At 29.3% G+C, this 18,499-nt stretch overlaps 1 protein-coding gene across 1 annotated transcript in view; it reads left to right on the top strand.

Annotated features, from left to right (window-relative positions):
* The first annotated feature begins 2,367 nt into the window (after window positions 1–2,367).
* Window positions 2,368–18,499, top strand: part of LOC143230183 (E3 ubiquitin-protein ligase SH3RF3-like) — a 30,363-nt gene continuing 14,231 nt past the window's right edge. Inside the window, exons 1-4 of the mRNA XM_076463303.1 lie at window positions 2,368–2,732; window positions 4,046–4,221; window positions 4,411–4,578; window positions 13,635–13,974. Coding sequence (XP_076319418.1) covers window positions 2,517–2,732; window positions 4,046–4,221; window positions 4,411–4,578; window positions 13,635–13,974 — 900 coding nt within the window. The 5' untranslated portion in view covers window positions 2,368–2,516. The remainder of the gene's footprint in view (window positions 2,733–4,045; window positions 4,222–4,410; window positions 4,579–13,634; window positions 13,975–18,499) is intronic.

Here is an 18,499-nt window from a genome sequence, read left to right as displayed (position 1 = left end):
GTTTACATGAAGTTTTAACTGGTTTATGAGAAGTATCAGTACTGGTTTAATATTAAATGGTTTACATGAAGTATTAACTGGTTTATGAGAAGTATCAGTACTGGTTTAATATTAAATGGTTTACATGAAGTATTAACTGGTTTATGAGAAGTATCAGTACTGGTTTAATATTAAATAGTTTACATGAAGTATTAACTGGTTTATGAGAAGTATCAGTACTGGTTTAATATTAAATAGTTTACATGAAGTATTAACTGGTTTATGAGAAGTATCAGTACTGGTTTAATATTAAATAGTTTACGTGAAGTATTAACTGGTTTATGAGAAGTATCAGTACTGGTTTAATATTAAATAGTTTACGTGAAGTATTAACTGGTTTATGAGAAGTATCAGTACTGGTTTAATATTAAATAGTTTACATGAAGTATTAACTGGTTTATGAGAAGTATCAGTACTGGTTTAATATTAAATAGTTTACATGAAGTATTAACTGGTTTATGAGAAGTATCAGTACTGGTTTAATATTAAATAGTTTACATGAAGTATTAACTGGTTTATGAGAAGTATCAGTACTGGTTTAATATTAAATAGTTTACATGAAGTATTAACTGGTTTATGAGAAGTATCAGTACTGGTTTAATATTAAATAGTTTACATGAAGTATTAACTGGTTTATGAGAAGTATCAGTACTGGTTTAATATTAAATGGTTTACATGAAGTATTAACTGGTTTATGAGAAGTATCAGTACTGGTTTAATATTAAATAGTTTACGTGAAGTATTAACTGGTTTATGAGAAGTATCAGTACTGGTTTAATATTAAATAGTTTACATGAAGTATTAACTGGTTTATGAGAAGTATCAGTACTGGTTTAATATTAAATAGTTTACATGAAGTATTAACTGGTTTATGAGAAGTATCAGTACTGGTTTAATATTAAATAGTTTACATGAAGTATTAACTGGTTTATGAGAAGTATCAGTACTGGTTTAATATTAAATAGTTTACATGAAGTATTAACTGGTTTATGTGAAGTATCAGTACTGGTTTAATATTAAATAGTTTACATGAAGTTTTAACTGGTTTATGTGAAGTATCAGTACTGGTTTAATATTAAATGGTTTACATGAAGTATTAACTGGTTTATGAGAAGTATCAGTACTGGTTTAATATTAAATGGTTTACGTGAAGTATTAACTGGTTTATGAGAAGTATCAGTACTGGTTTAATATTAAATAGTTTACATGAAGTATTAACTGGTTTATGTGAAGTATCAGTACTGGTTTAATATTAAATAGTTTACATGAAGTATTAACTGGTTTATGAGAAGTATCAGTACTGGTTTAATATTAAATAGTTTACGTGAAGTATTAACTGGTTTATGAGAAGTATCAGTACTGGTTTAATATTAAATAGTTTACATGAAGTATTAACTGGTTTATGAGAAGTATCAGTACTGGTTTAATATTAAATAGTTTACATGAAGTATTAACTGGTTTATGAGAAGTATCAGTACTGGTTTAATATTAAATGGTTTACGTGAAGTATTAACTGGTTTATGAGAAGTATCAGTACTGGTTTAATATTAAATGGTTTACGTGAAGTATTAACTGGTTTATGAGAAGTATCAGTACTGGTTTAATATTAAATAGTTTACATGAAGTATTAACTGGTTTATGAGAAGTATCAGTACTGGTTTAATATTAAATGGTTTATGTGAAGTATTAACTGGTTTATGAGAAGTATCAGTACTGGTTTAATATTAAATAGTTTATGTGAAGTATTAACTGGTTTATGAGAAGTATCAGTACTGGTTTAATATTAAATGGTTTATGTGAAGTATTAACTGGTTTATGAGAAGTATCAGTACTGGTTTAATATTAAATGGTTTATGTGAAGTATTAACTGGTTTATGTGAAGTATCAGTACTGGTTTAATATTAAATGGTTTATCTGAAGTATTAACTGGTTTATGTGAAGTATCAGTACTGGTTTAATATTAAATAGTTTATGTGAAGTATTAACTGGTTTATGTGAAGTATCAGTACTGGTTTAATATTAAATGGTTTATGTGAAGTATTAACTGGTTTATGAGAAGTATCAGTACTGGTTTAATATTAAATGGTTTACATGAAGTATTAACTGGTTTATGAGAAGTATCAGTACTGGTTTAATATTAAATGGTTTACATGAAGTATTAACTGGTTTATGAGAAGTATCAGTACTGGTTTAATATTAAATGGTTTACATGAAGTATTAACTGGTTTATGTAAAGTATTACTACTGGTTTAATATTTAGTTATTTGGTTCATAGCAAGCAGCTCAGCAGCTTCTATGGGCCAGGATTCCATGTCCAGTAACACTACCACCCCTTCACCTACATCATCATCCTCTTCACCCAGTCCTGGAACACCCTGTTCTTCATCTTCAACATCAATCTCACCCCATCACTGCCCCAGCCAACAGTCTCGGCTGCTGGGCTTTCCACGTCACAAGCAGTACCAGCACAAGGAAGGATGGCAAACAGCCACCAGAAGGAAAAGAGACACTCTCTCTCAGCTCTCTCCTTTTCTCAGAATTCTCCACAGAGTACAGCTTCATATCGACATTCTATGGAAGTTCTCATTGGTTCAACAACAGACAGTACATTTGGTTCTGACTCTCAAAACAAAGGTCCTGGACCTCAGACTCCCGTCTCAAATGTGCTTGTTCCTCCAACTGTACCAACTCAGGTGAAACTTCAGTAATGTATTTCATACCATTACTTTGATCTGTCTGCATGTTATAATATAACAAAGAAATTCATTACTGCAATATCACTTAGATCTGCATGTTATAATATAACAAAGAAATTAATTACTGTAATATCACTTAGATCTGCATGTTATAATATAACAAAGAAATTCATTACTGTAATATCACTTAGATCTGCATGTTAAAATATAACAAAGAAATTCATTACTGTAATATCACTTAATCTGCATGTTATAATATAACAAAGAAATTCATTACTGTAATATCACTTAGATCTGCATGTTATAATATAACAAAGAAATTCATTACTGTAATTAGAAGTGATAACATTTTTATTATAAAAAATTATTCCAGAAAACTGTTGCAACTGAAAGAACAACATTATAATTTTATGTGTTAATGAATCAGTTAAACTACAGAGAAAAATTTTACTTGACTAGTGTTGTTAAATTACAGAGAAAACTAATACTTGACTATATTAAACTACAGAGAAGTCTATTACTTGACTAGTGTTGTGAAACTCCAGAGAAAAGTATTATTTAATTAGCATTGTTAAACTTCATAGTAAACTATTATTTAATTAGCAGTTAAACTTCACAGTTAACTATTATTTAATTAGCAGTTAAACTACACAGTAAACTATTATTTAATTAGCATTGTTAAACTACACAGTAAACTATTATTTAATTAGCATTGTTAAACTACACAGTGAACTATTATTTAATTAGCATTGTTAAACTACACAGTGAACTATTATTTAATTAGCAGTTAAACTACACAGTAAACTATTATTTAATTAGCAGTTAAACTACACAGTAAACTGTTATTTAATTAGCAGTTAAACTACACTGGAAACTATAATTAGGGTTGTTAAACTACACAGTGAACTATTATTTAATTAGAGTTGTTAAACTACGGAGCAAACTGTTATTTAATTAGTGTTGTTAAATTACATTAGGTATTTTATACAAGAACAGTAGAAAATCTTGAGGTAATACAATGTCATACATTAATAATACTGTGTAATACACTAATAATACAGTGTGATACAAAGTAATACATTAATGTGTAGTGATGAATTGTTTAACCTTTATCTTTTGCAGTGTTTTGATAGAAGCCTTTGTTATGCACTGGACAAGTGACAACATATAATTAGCCTGTGTTATGCATGTGTTACATTAATGGACTAGTTGTTTGTGGTTGTAAAGTGAACACACATTAATTGATTTATTCTTCGTACAACAGTTTAACCAAGACCGTGGTATATGTTGTACATTTATTTTATCTGTAGTGGGCAGAGTCTACTGGTGCTAGAATTGTTAGACATCACAGTGGACGCAGAGAAAGAAATACTGGTAATTCAACTCCCCAGAAAGAGACTAGTGAAACAGAATCGGGAAGCAGTAATGGGATACCTACTTCATCCAGTCATGGTCCTAGCAATACCCATGTTCCTGTTCCCATCTTGTGAGTAGTGTCTTGTGTTTAACTCAAAATGCTTATTATCTTAGCTGCTGTTTGGTTATGGTGATAGAGAGAACCTTTGGTATTACTCTTGTGGGTTTACACACATCAGAGAAACAACTTATAAGAACATTGTATTTATTCTTGTAACATTATATTAGTAAGTTGATGGTTAAAGACTTTATCTTTTAGTTATGTTGCTGTTTACAACTATAAGCCACACAAGGAAGATGAGTTAGAGTTGAAAAAAGGAGAGTTGTACACTGTTTGTGAAAAGTGCCAAGATGGGTGGTTTAAAGGAACATCCTTACGCACAGGACGCAGTGGAGTGTTTCCCGGGAACTACGTCCAGCTTCCAAAGTAAGAAATGTTTTATTTGAATTCATTTTTCTTTATATTTGAGTCCGTTTTGCTGTGTGACTTGTTATTTAGAGCTTCAGAAATTAAGAATGAAAAACGTGATTTGCTGTTTCATAAAAAAATATTTTGAGAAACTGTCAGTTTGTATAAACAATTCTTCATTTTACGTTACATATATCAAAATTGTAGATAACCCATGAAAAACAAATTCAAGTTAAAACTTCTTTTTACAATGCACACCTAATGAGATTTTATTTAATCCTATCTGCATGGGCATCCTTTACTATGCACATCATGAGATACTTAGTGACTTGCATTCAAAATATGATTAAACTACATTTTGTTTATGTTATACCAATTACTATGGCACATGTTATTAAGAAACAAGTTTTTTAGTTCTTGACTTTATAAGATAACATGGAAAAAGATACTGAGTTTTCTCCAGTGTGAGAAATGTGACATTTTTCCTCCAGGTGTTCTCTCTTCTCTAGTTTATCCACCACCTCTCCAGTAAGTACACAGTTTAACATAAATAATATTGTTATCACTCAGACAAAGCATAACTTGTATAGCTTTTAGTTATGTTTGGTTATAGAGCCATCAAATTGAAAATCCAACTTTCTTGCCACACTTACCTGTCACATCTTCTCTTTAAGAATTTGTCAATAGTTCTCTCTTATTTTTAGAAAGCCAAGGTTTTCATCTATCAAATGATGTATTATATTACATTGTTTTATGAACAATAAATTGTCATTTTCTCTTGTAGTATAAGCTTTATTCATACAGGAAACATGATGACTAGCTTTAATGAATTTGTAATGGCTCTTGTCACATAGTTACAAAGCCAAAAAAATATGTGGTCATTTTATTAGCCCTATAAAACAAATAGGGCTAAGTGTCCTAGAGAATTGACAACAAAAACGTAAGTACTTTATTTCTTGTTTTTCATATGTATTATTTATTTATTACTACAAAAGTAACAAAAATGTAACAATAGGAATTGTTTTAGGTTAGTGAAAATTAGATTAGGTAAAATAAATAATAATAACAATATAATATAAATGTTTCACAGCTATACAGGCTAACAAGTCAGTGTAGTTTAGTATACAGGTTGGCAGGTCAGTGTAGTTTAATATGCAGGCTGGCAGGTCAGTGTAGTTTAGTATGCAGACTGGCAGGTCAGTGTAGTTTATGGCTAATGTGTTTTGATACCTTACAAGAGGTTCACATTCCCTAACTGATTTACAACTTATAACAGTGTTAATAGTAGTTAGACACAGTTCAGAGGGCAATAAAATGTAATTATAATTAGATGTACACTGTTACAAGTTTAAAGTTACTTAGGATGAATGAATGTAGTTTCAAGTTACAATTTGAAGTCATTCTAGAATGAAAAAAATATGATTTATTTTGGTGGTTATGAGGTAGGTCAAATTGACCAACCTTGTATAGAATTAGGGTAGAGAAAACAGATAAAGTATATAATTTTACTGAAAACAAACAGTTGAAATGTACTGAGGAGGTTTATAGAAATTAAATTTCAAATTCTTGAAATGAAGAAAGGTATTTCTAATTTCAATATGAAAATTGTTTTGTACTCAGAGTGCTCATGAAAAAGCTTTGATCTATTCTTAGATAAAACTTTTTTATTGTATTAAAAATACTTCAATATAAAACTAATTTTTTGTGTGTGAAAGATTTCTAATGTTTATTGAAAGTCTGCCAAATTTTGTGCAGATATACACACCATTTTGAAAGTTAGTGTCAAAATTATAATGACTTTAAATGAGTACAAAGTGGTTATTTGGTTGGTCAATTCAACCCAGCCTGTATTGAGAGAGTTAAATAAACTAAGAAATCCAAACTGAAGATATATAGAAGAACCAGTAATAAAACAGTATAATTTCAATATCGTACATTTCCTCAGTTCACCTGGATGGTTATTCGTGTTTGGTGCTGCCCTCTATGTGCCATGTGACTCCCTCTGTTCAATTTAACCAAACTTTCAGTTCTTGTAAGGCAGTTGTCAAGTGTAGACATTTCTCTGTTGTGTTCTCATCATATTTTAATTCACTCCATTTATTCTCTGGTAGTTTGCCTAAGTAACTTACCTTTGTTGGTTTCTTTCTCACTTCCAACTTCTCCATAGTTTAAGATCAGTTCAAAAGTTTGTGTTTTATAACTTCTGATATCTTTCCCCAACTTTGAGTGCTATTACAGAGGCTTTGTGTCTGGGGGTCCTGACTCGGGATGTTTTGGGTTTCTTCTGCATCATCCAGACTTTTCATGACGAAGAGCAATTTGATAGTCTTTTCTTTTTTCTTAACTACACCATGCTTCTCCTCTGACATGTTACTTCTGTTCTTAGAAAACATTCTCTGTGATATGTTACTTCTGTTGTTAGAAAACATTCTCTGTGATATGGTATTTCTGTTGTTAGAAAACATTCTCTGTGATATGTTACTTCTGTTATTAGGAAGCATTCTCTGTGATATGTTACTTCTATTGTGAGAAAACATTCTCTGTGGGGTATTACTTCTATGTTTAGAACACACTCTATGTGGGGTATTACTTCTGCTGTTAGAAAACATTCTCTGTGGTGTATTACTTCTATTTTTAGAAAACATTCTCTGTGGTGTATTACTTCTATGTTTAGAACACACTCTATGTGGAGTATTACTTCTATTTTTAGAAAACATTCTCTGTGGTGTATTACTTCTATTTTTAGAAAACATTCTCTGTGGTGTATTACTTCTATTTTTAGAAAACATTCTTTGTGGTGTATTGCTTCTAATTTTAGAAAACATTCTTTGTGGTGTATTGCTTCTAATTTTAGAAAATATTCTTTGTGGTGTATTACTTCTATTTTTTGAAAATATTTTCTGTGGTATATTACTTCTATTTTTAGAAAATATTCTTTGTGGTGTATTACTTCTATTTTTTGAAAATATTTTCTGTGGTATATTATTTCTATTTTTAGAAAATATTCTCTGTGGTATATTATTTCTATTTTTAGAAAATATTCTCTGTATAAAACATTTTCTGTGGTGTATTACTTCTATTTTCTGTGGTGTATTACTTCTATTTTTAGAAAACATTTTTTGTGGTGTATTATTTACTTCTGTTAATATAAAACATTTTCTGTGGTGTATTATTTACTTCTGTTGATATAAAACATTTTCTGTGGTGCATTATTTACTTCTGTTGATATAAAACATTTTCTGTGGTGTATTATTTGCTTCTGTTGATACAAAACATTTTCTGTGGTGTATTATTTACATTTTCTACAAAACATTTTCTGTTGATACAAAACATTTTCTGTGGTGTATTATGTTTACTTCTGTTGATATAAAACATTTTCTGTGGTGTATTATTTGCTTCTGTTGATACAAAACATTTTCTGTGGTGTATTATTTGCTTCTGTTGATACAAAACATTTTCTGTGGTGTATTATTTACTTCTGTTGATACAAAACATTTTCTGTGGTGTATTATTTACTCCTGTTGATACAAAACATTTTCTGTGGTGTATTATTTGCTTCTGTTGATACAAAACATTTTTTGTGGTGTATTATTTACTTCTGTTGATAGAAAACATTTTCTGTGGTGTATTACTTCTATTTTTAGAAAATATTCTTTGTGGTGTGTTACTTCTATTTTTTGAAAATACTTCCTGTGGTATATTACTTCTATTTTTAGAAAACATTCTCTGTGGTGTATTACTTCTATTTTTAGAAAATATTCTTTGTGGTGTATTACTTCTATTTTTTGAAAATATTTTCTGTGGTATATTACTTCTATTTTTAGAAAATATTCTTTGTGGTGTATTACTTCTATTTTTTGAAAATATTTTCTGTGGTGTATTACTTCTATTTTTTGAAAATATTTTCTGTGGTATATTCTTTCTATTTTTAGAAAATATTCTCTGTGGTGTATTACTTCTATTTTTAGAAAACATTTTCTGTGGTGTATTATTTACTTCTGTTGATATAAAACATTTTCTGTGGTGTATTATTTGCTTCTGTTGATACAAAACATTTTCTGTGGTGCATTATTTACTTCTGTTGATATAAAACATTTTCTGTGGTGTATTATTTACTTCTGTTGATACAAAACATTTTCTGTGGTGTATTATTTACTCCTGTTGATACAAAACATTTTCTGTGGTGCATTATTTACTTCTGTTGATACAAAACATTTTCTGTGGTGTATTATTTGCTTCTGTTGATAAAAAACATTTTCTGTGGTGTATTATTTGCTTCTGTTGATACAAAACATTTTCTGTGGTGTATTATTTACTTCTGTTGATATAAAACATTTTCTGTGGTGTATTATTTGCTTCTGTTGATACAAAACATTTTCTGTGGTGTATTATTTACTTCTGTTGATACAAAACATTTTCTGTGGTGTATTATTTACTCCTGTTGATACAAAACATTTTCTGTGGTGTATTATTTACTCCTGTTGACACAAAACATTTTCTGTGGTGTATTATTTGCTTCTGTTGATACAAAACATTTTCTGTGGTGTATTATTTACTCCTGTTGATACAAAACATTTTCTGTGGTGTATTATTTGCTTCTGTTGATACAAAACATTTTCTGTGGTGTATTATTTACTCTTGTTGATACAAAACATTTTCTGTGGTGTATTATTTACTCTTGTTGATACAAAACATTTTCTGTGGTGTATTATTTACTCTTGTTGATACAAAACATTTTCTGTGGTGTATTATTTACTCCTGTTGATACAAAACATTTTCTGTGGTGTATTATTTACTTCTGTTGATACAAAACATTTTCTGTGGTGTATTATTTACTCCTGTTGATACAAAACATTTTCTGTGGTGTATTATTTACTCCTGTTGATACAAAACATTTTCTGTGGTGTATTACTTCTATTTTTTGAAAACATTTTCTGTGGTATATTACTTCTATTTTTAGAAAATATTCTTTGTGGTGTATTACTTCTATTTTTTGAAAATATTTTCTGTGGTATATTATTTCTATTTTTAGAAAATATTCTCTGTGGTGTATTACTTCTATTTTTAGAAAACATTTTCTGTGGTGTATTATTTACTTCTGTTGATATAAAACATTTTCTGTGGTGCATTATTTACTTCTGTTGATATAAAACATTTTCTGTGGTGTATTATTTACTCTGTTGATACAAAACATTTTCTGTGGTGTATTATTTCTTCTGTTGATACAAAACATTTTCTGTGGTGTATTATTTACTTCTGTTGATACAAAACATTTTCTGTGGTGTATTATTTACTTCTGTTGATACAAAACATTTTCTGTGGTGTATTATTTACTTCTGTTGATACAAAACATTTTCTGTGGTGTATTATTTACTTCTGTTGATACAAAACATTTTCTGTGGTGTATTATTTACTTCTGTTGATACAAAACATTTTCTGTGGTGTATTATTTACTTCTGTTGATACAAAACATTTTCTGTGGTGTATTATTTACTCTTGTTGATACAAAACATTTTCTGTGGTGTATTATTTTCTGTTGATACAAAACATTTTCTGTGGTGTATTATTTACTCCTGTTGATACAAAACATTTTCTGTGGTGTATTATTTACTTCTGTTGATACAAAACATTTTCTGTGGTGTATTATTTACTTCTGTTGATATAAAACATTTTCTGTGGTGTATTATTTACTTCTGTTGATACAAAACATTTTCTGTGGTGTATTACTTCTATTTTTTTTATTTTCTGTGGTATATTACTTCTATTTTTAGAAAACTTCTGTTGTATACTATTTTTTTGAAAACATTTTCTGTGGTATGTATTTTATTTAGAAAATATTCTCTGTTGTATTACAAAACATTTTCTGTGGTGTATTATTTACTTCTGTTGATATAAAACATTTTCTGTGGTGCATTATTTACTGTTGATAAAACATTTTCTGTGGTGTATTATTTGCTTCTGTTGATACAAAACATTTTCTGTGGTGTATTATTTACTTCTGTTGATACAAAACATTTTCTGTGGTGTATTATTTACTTCTGTTGATACAAAACATTTTCTGTGGTGTATTATTTACTTCTGTTGATACAAAACATTTTCTGTGGTGTATTATTTACTCTTGTTGATACAAAACATTTTCTGTGGTGTATTATTTACTCCTGTTGATACAAAACATTTTCTGTGGTGTATTATTTACTTCTGTTGATACAAAACATTTTCTGTGGTGTATTATTTACTTCTGTTAATAGAAAACATTTTCTGTTGTATACAAAACATTTTCTGTGTTACTTCTATTTTTTGAAAATACTTCCTGTGGTATATTACTTCTATTTTTAGAAAACATTTTCTGTGGTATATTACTTCTATTTTTAGAAAATATTCTTTGTGGTGTATTACTTCTATTTTTTGAAAATATTTTCTGTGGTATATTATTTCTATTTTTAGAAAATATTCTCTGTGGTGTATTACTTCTATTTTTAGAAAACATTTTCTGTGGTGTATTATTTACTTCTGTTGATATAAAACATTTTCTGTGGTGCATTATTTACTTCTGTTGATATAAAACATTTTCTGTGGTGTATTATTTACTTCTGTTGATACAAAACATTTTCTGTGGTGTATTATTTACTTCTGTTGATACAAAACATTTTCTGTGGTGTATTATTTACTTCTGTTGATACAAAACATTTTCTGTGGTGTATTATTTGCTTCTGTTGATACAAAACATTTTCTGTGGTGTATTATTTGCTTCTGTTGATACAAAACATTTTCTGTGGTGTATTATTTACTTCTGTTGATACAAAACATTTTCTGTGGTGTATTATTTACTTCTGTTGATACAAAACATTTTCTGTGGTGTATTATTTACTCCTGTTGATACAAAACATTTTCTGTGGTGTATTATTTGCTTCTGTTGATACAAAACATTTTCTGTGGTGTATTATTTACTTCTGTTGATACAAAACATTTTCTGTGGTGTATTATTTACTTCTGTTGATAGAAAACATTTTTGTGGTGTATTATTATTTTGCTTCTTTGATACAAAACATTTTCTGTGGGTATTATTACTTCTATTTTTAGAAAACATTCTCTGTGGTGTATTACTTCTATTTTTAGAAAATATTCTTTGTGGTGTATTACTTCTATTTTTTGAAAATATTTTCTGTGGTATATTCTTTCTATTTTTAGAAAATATTCTCTGTGGTGTATTACTTCTATTTTTAGAAAACATTTTCTGTGGTGTATTATTTGCTTCTGTTGATACAAAACATTTTCTGTGGTGCATTATTTACTTCTGTTGATATAAAACATTTTCTGTGGTGTATTATTTACTTCTGTTGATACAAAACATTTTCTGTGGTGTATTATTTGCTTCTGTTGATACAAAACATTTTCTGTGGTGTATTATTTACTTCTGTTGATACAAAACATTTTCTGTGGTGTATTATTTACTTCTGTTGATACAAAACATTTTCTGTGGTGTATTATTTGCTTCTGTTGATACAAAACATTTTCTGTGGTGTATTATTTGCTTCTGTTGATACAAAACATTTTCTGTGGTGTATTATTTACTTCTGTTGATATAAAACATTTTCTGTGGTGTATTATTTACTCCTGTTGATACAAAACATTTTCTGTGGTGTATTATTTGCTCCTGTTGATACAAAACATTTTCTGTGGTGTATTATTTACTTCTGTTGATACAAAACATTTTCTGTGGTGTATTATTTACTCCTGTTGATACAAAACATTTTCTGTGGTGTATTATTTGCTTCTGTTGATACAAAACATTTTCTGTGGTGTATTATTTGCTTCTGTTGATACAAAACATTTTCTGTGGTGTATTATTTACTCCTGTTGATACAAAACATTTTCTGTGGTGTATTATTTACTCCTGTTGATACAAAACATTTTCTGTGGTGTATTATTTACTCCTGTTGATACAAAACATTTTCTGTGGTGTATTATTTGCTTCTGTTGATACAAAACATTTTCTGTGGTGTATTATATACTTCTGTTGATACAAAACATTTTCTGTGGTGTATTATTGCTGTGATAGAAAACAATGTTACCATGATTTTAGTTGTGGTAGATAATGTTATGTGAATGTTATGGATAGTAGTTTATATTACAAGAATTTTTATTTCAAAAGAGACTTGTGTATTTATATGCTGTTTTCCATTTTGTGTTTTCATAAATTACTTTGTTAATGTTCAACTACAAGTCGCAGTATTATGTTAAAATATGAGTCCAAATATCAAGGAATTCACTGAATAATTTTGCTCTTTTTTTCTGACTTTGGAAAACATTTCTTGTTATCATTAAACACTAGGTTGTGACATCGAAACATGGCACAAAAATAAAGCAGCAAACAGAAAGGATTGTAAATGTGTTAACTAGTCAGTGTTTGTTTTTTATACAATTCATATTATTTGGTATGTGGTCAGTTTTATAAGTATCCTCTATTGTGGTTTACTTCATGATATTAACATCTGAAATCAGAAAAGTATTAAGTGAATATATTTTTGATTCTATCCTTGGGATCTGCTTTTAGGTTGTTACAAAACTTCAGAAAATCCTTTACATTTCTTGATAAGCATTTAAACAGGAGAGAATGAGGTGTTTCATCTGTATAATTCTTTGTTATAGAACTTCAGAAAATCCTTTACATTTCTTGATAAACATTTAAACAAGAGAGAATGAGGTGTTTCATCTGTATAATTCTTTGTTACAGAACTTCAGAAAATCCTTTACATTTCTTGATAAACATTTAAACAGGAGAGAATGAGGTGTTTCATCTGTATAATTCTTTGTTACAGAACTTCAGAAAATCCTTTACATTTCTTGATAAACATTTAAACAGGAGAGAATGAGGTATTTCATCTGTATAATTCTTTGTTACAGAACTTCAGAAAATCCTTTACATTTCTTGATAAACATTTAAACAGGAGAGAATGAGGTGTTTCATCTGTAAAATTCTTTGTTACAGAACTTCAGAAAATCCTTTACATTTCTTGATAAACATTTAAACAGGAGAGAATGAGGTGTTTCATCTGTATAATTCTTTGTTACAGAACTTCATCTCTTCAACCACATTTCCCTCAGGGAGTGCCACCTGCTGGCAGCATGAAGTTACCTGCGTCCAAGATTGTCTCAGTGTCATCTCCTCCCATGCCAGTGAGCACTATGACAGCTCAAGCTATGCAGAGTCAGTCTTTTTGTTCATCTGGAAATGGCTCAAAACCTTCTGGTTCATATCTTAACAACCCTCGCTCTAAACATACAGAAAGTCGCTGTGGAATATTGGTAGGACTGCGGGAGTGGACTCAGAGTCTAGCAGGAATAGCACCACCTCCTCAACATCTTCCCAGGCCTCAGCCTTCATCTAGGAACGGCATATCTGCTGTACAAAAGGTACACTGAACAATTTGTTTCTTAAAGCTTTTCACTTATTTCTGTAATGTCATTTACAGAAATTAACAACTCTTAAATCTGAAGATTTAAACATGGAGTTTGATAATCATTTAATGTTTTTCAGCCAGTATTGTAAGTTTATGATTTATAATAAAGTAAAAACTACAAAGTGACATACGTGTAGACTTGTATACAGGGTGTTCGGAAAGTCACTGTGCAGTTTTCTAATCATATTTTATTCGGTCTATTTCAAGCCAGCAAATGATAGCAGTGTTTAGAAACAAAATAAGAAGGATCCAAGCCTGTATTGATGCCAACGGTGGTCACTTTCAACATTGTTTATAACATTCATATTTACCTCCTGTATTCTATATTGAAACATGTCTGTTAATAAATATGTAAGTGCACAGTGACTTTCCAAACACACTGTATATTACATTTACAAAATATTACTGTAGCTGTTCACATGAAACCTAGATTTCACTCATTTGTATTCTACTGACATTTACCCCACAAAGGCAAGTTTCAATTAAAGATTTAAGCTAATCTTATATGTTATATCTTTTCCTATCTTATATCTTATCTCGTACAGATAATTTATTTGTCTTTCATCTGTTTCATTGCAAAACAACTTGCAGTACAGCTCTTTGTGCATCTTTATTTATGCTACTTGGTTAAGCTAATATTAAATGTGTATGAATGCTCTTTAGTTAGGATGATTTAATAACATTTTCCATATAGTTTAGCTATTATAAATCAACCATTTTTTATTTGAATGACAAGAAATGATCCACATTTACTGTTAGGTTGAGCTGCAGTAATAGTTTTAGAATGTTAAGTTGTGTGACATTTTGTGTAGGCATGCTGAAGTATTTTGGTGAAAATCAAATATTTTTTTTAAATAACTTTGCACAGGTGGTTTATATTTACACCAAATCTGACACCTAATCGTAGGTGGTAAAGATCTACCAGTATATCAGATTTTAAAAAATCTAAGAAATAAATATGTTTTTCTGTCAAGTAAAGTTTTTCAACTTTTGGTGTGAAGAAAATAAAAATAGAAAAAAATTAATCAAAATTGGAGATTTTTTAATTTATTAATGGTATATGGAGTAAAGGTCTTGTGAAAATACCTGAGTACCACAGCCTGAGCTATAGGAAAATACCTGAGTACCACAGCCTGAGCTGTAGGAATATCATTGGATTTTCACTTTTGTTAATAACCATGTTTCCTGTAGGTTGTTTTGACTGCTTGACACACTACAGTGTGTTTTGATAGTGTGTACTTTATCTCACTATGTTCCAGTGTGTTTTGATAGTGTGTATTTTATCTCACTATGTTCCAGTGTGTTTTGATAGTGTGTACTTTATCTCACTATGTTCCAGTGTGTTTTGATAGTGTGTACTTTATCTCGCTATGTTCCAGTGTGTTTTGATAGTGTGTACTTTATCTCGCTATGTTCCAGTGTGTTTTGATAGTGTGTACTTTATCTCCCTATGTTCCAGTGTGTTTTGATAGTGTGTACTTTATCTCGCTATGTTCCAGTGTGTTTTGATAGTGTGTACTTTATCTCGCTATGTTCCAGTGTGTTTTGATAGTGTGTACTTTATCTCACTATGTTCCAGTGTGTTTTGATAGTGTGTACTTTATCTCACTATGTTCCAGTGTGTTTTGATAGTGTGTACTTTATCTCACTATGTTCCAGTGTGTTTTGATAGTGTGTACTTTATCTCACTATGTTCCAGTGTGTTTTGATAGTGTGTACTTTATCTCACTATGTTCCAGTGTGTTTTGATAGTGTGTACTTTATCTTGCTATGTTCCAGTGTGTTTTGATAGTGTGTACTTTATCTCACTATGTTCCAGTGTGTTTTGATAGTGTGTACTTTATATCACTATGTTCCAGTGTGTTTTGATAGTGTGTACTTTATCTCACTATGTTCCAGTGTGTTTTGATAGTGTGTACTTTATCTCGCTATGTTCCAGTGTGTTTTGATAGTGTGTACTTTATCTCACTATGTTCCAGTGTGTTTTGATAGTGTGTACTTTATCTCACTATGTTCCAGTGTGTTTTGATAGTGTGTACTTTATCTCACTATGTTCCAGTGTGTTTTGATAGTGTGTACTTTATCTCGCTATGTTCCAGTGTGTTTTGATAGTGTGTACTTTATCTCGCTATGTTCCAGTGTGTTTTGATAGTGTGTACTTTATCTCACTATGTTCCAGTGTGTTTTGATAGTGTGTACTTTATCTCGCTGTGTTCCATTTTTACTGGTATCCTCCATAGACCTTTTATAAACTACACTCAGTAGTTTCAAAATAAGTTTTAGTTAGTATGTTGGCTCCTATGAGAACAAAATTCACCATATGACTTCATTTGTTTTAAGTTACAAGTATACAGGGTAATTACTTCAACAAATTGAAAAATAAATACATCAAGGGGACCCCTTAAAATGAATTAGTTTCATAATTTATTGCCTTTATGTAACAAAACAAAATAAGGAGATATGGATGGATTATGTTAAAAGCACTTGACTCAAGACAGACTTTTGATGTAATAGTTATAAATTAAACTTATAAAGAAAAAAAAATGTGAACTGCAGTACACATCCATGTTTCATATTTATGATTTTGTTAGCTTTGGAATCCGTTAAATAGCAATTACGTAGTCATTTGTATTTTACAGATTTTAACAAAAAGAGTAATAAACAGTAAATATGTAGAAGGACCACAGTTTTGTAGGTGTGTTTTACATGTTTATATCTTCAACAGGAAGTTTAAATATTTCTACTCCCCAAATACAGTTATAGTAAGAAGGAAAAAAGTTATTTTGAGTTGTTGTTTGGGTACTTTTTTAAGTTATCCAAAAGATAAAATGTATAATATAACAATTTTTACACCCCAACATGTTGAATGTGGTTTTATTTTGTAGGTTATGAGAGAGAGATCACACAGAATTTAAAAACTTTACCTCATTTAACCCACTTGCTGGGTAGACCAACACGTCATAACGTGTTAAGAGTTACATTCAAAACTAATTAAAATATTTATTATCATTGTATACAAATAATTCTAGCATCAAAGTGTAGTTAATAAACCAAATGTTATTATACAAGCTCTAAGTTATTATAAAAAAATACAGTAATTCTTTATTCTCTTCTAGTATGAGAATTGTGATAATTAATCTCTAGGTATCCTCTTCTATAATTTATCTACCATCCCTTTGAGAAGTAAACAACTTAACAAAAATTAATATTTATAATATAAATATTACCTAGCCAAAGTGCAATTATCACAGCCAAACCCACTTGTTACAAATTACCAATAGTTCTTTCTGATGTTTAATAATATATTTTTATAACCAATAGGAGTACAGAATTTTAATCTGTTAAATGTTGTGTTATATTACATTGTTTTCAGTACTAAGTATTGTCTGTTTGTTTTGGTAGTTTGTCTTGCAGTGTTCACATCAACAAACTTTACATTTTTAAAGATTAATATGATAGTTATAGAACATTATTTGTTTTATAGATGTTGTTATTTTATATTCTTAAGTGTATTATTTAATTAAATAAAACTTTAATATGCTAGAATTATATTAGCACATATAAAAAAAACAAAGTAGGTTTAACTTACATTGACAGTTGATAGTAAAATAGACACTGGTGAGCATTATAGATATTGTTTTTAATGTATTCTTAGTTTATTATTATAAATGTAACTAAAATGTAAAAATTATAAACATGTTAAATAAGATGATTAATAATAATAATAATTCTTTGTGAGGTATGCTTTCAAGCAGTTCATGTATTGTATAATTTAATAGGGTCACATAGTCCGAGTAACTTACAACTTGTGTAGTAGGGTTCCTAGTTATATAAAGTATATAATTAAGTACAAACAGATGTAGTGTTAGAAATTTGATCTATTTAGGATAAACAGTTGTAGTTCCTTATTACAATGTGCATTCATTGTTGAAAAAAAAGGTAGTTTGGATTAAAGTTATTTATTGTAGTTATGATGTGAAACTTACTGAATACATACAGAATTAGATTAGAGAAAATGATATTTCTTTAGGATGTTTTGCAGATTCTATAAGTGACAATTTGACAATTTTCAGCTGAAGAAATGTATTTTTAATATTAACAAAAATCACTTTGCATTTGGAGCAATCAACACTGACTCCATGTATTCATCGAGAAATTTTATGTAATAATACTTAATTAAAAAATATTATTTTATATATATATAAAAGATTTGTAATGTTTACTTAATGCTTGACAGCTTTTATGGATATACACAAAACATATCAAAGTTATAGTCTGGAAAGTGGTTGTTACTTTGAAGTCACAAGGTTGATGTAATCCAGCAAGTCTGAAGTAAAAGGGTTAAAAACATAGAAGTACTGGTGTAGAAACGAGTAAGGTGCTTGTAGAAGGATTTTGTGGAAATGTCTGTAAAATAAAAGATTATGAAGTGTACTCTTTGTTTTGTGACCTTTAACGACTTTTTCATATGTATTTTT

Source organism: Tachypleus tridentatus, chromosome 10 (genome assembly GCF_004210375.1).
Source record: "Tachypleus tridentatus isolate NWPU-2018 chromosome 10, ASM421037v1, whole genome shotgun sequence".
Lineage (NCBI taxonomy): Eukaryota > Metazoa > Arthropoda > Merostomata > Xiphosura > Limulidae > Tachypleus > Tachypleus tridentatus.
The sequence above is the reverse complement of the archived record's forward strand: the minus strand, read 5'-3'. Positions and strand labels throughout refer to the sequence as shown.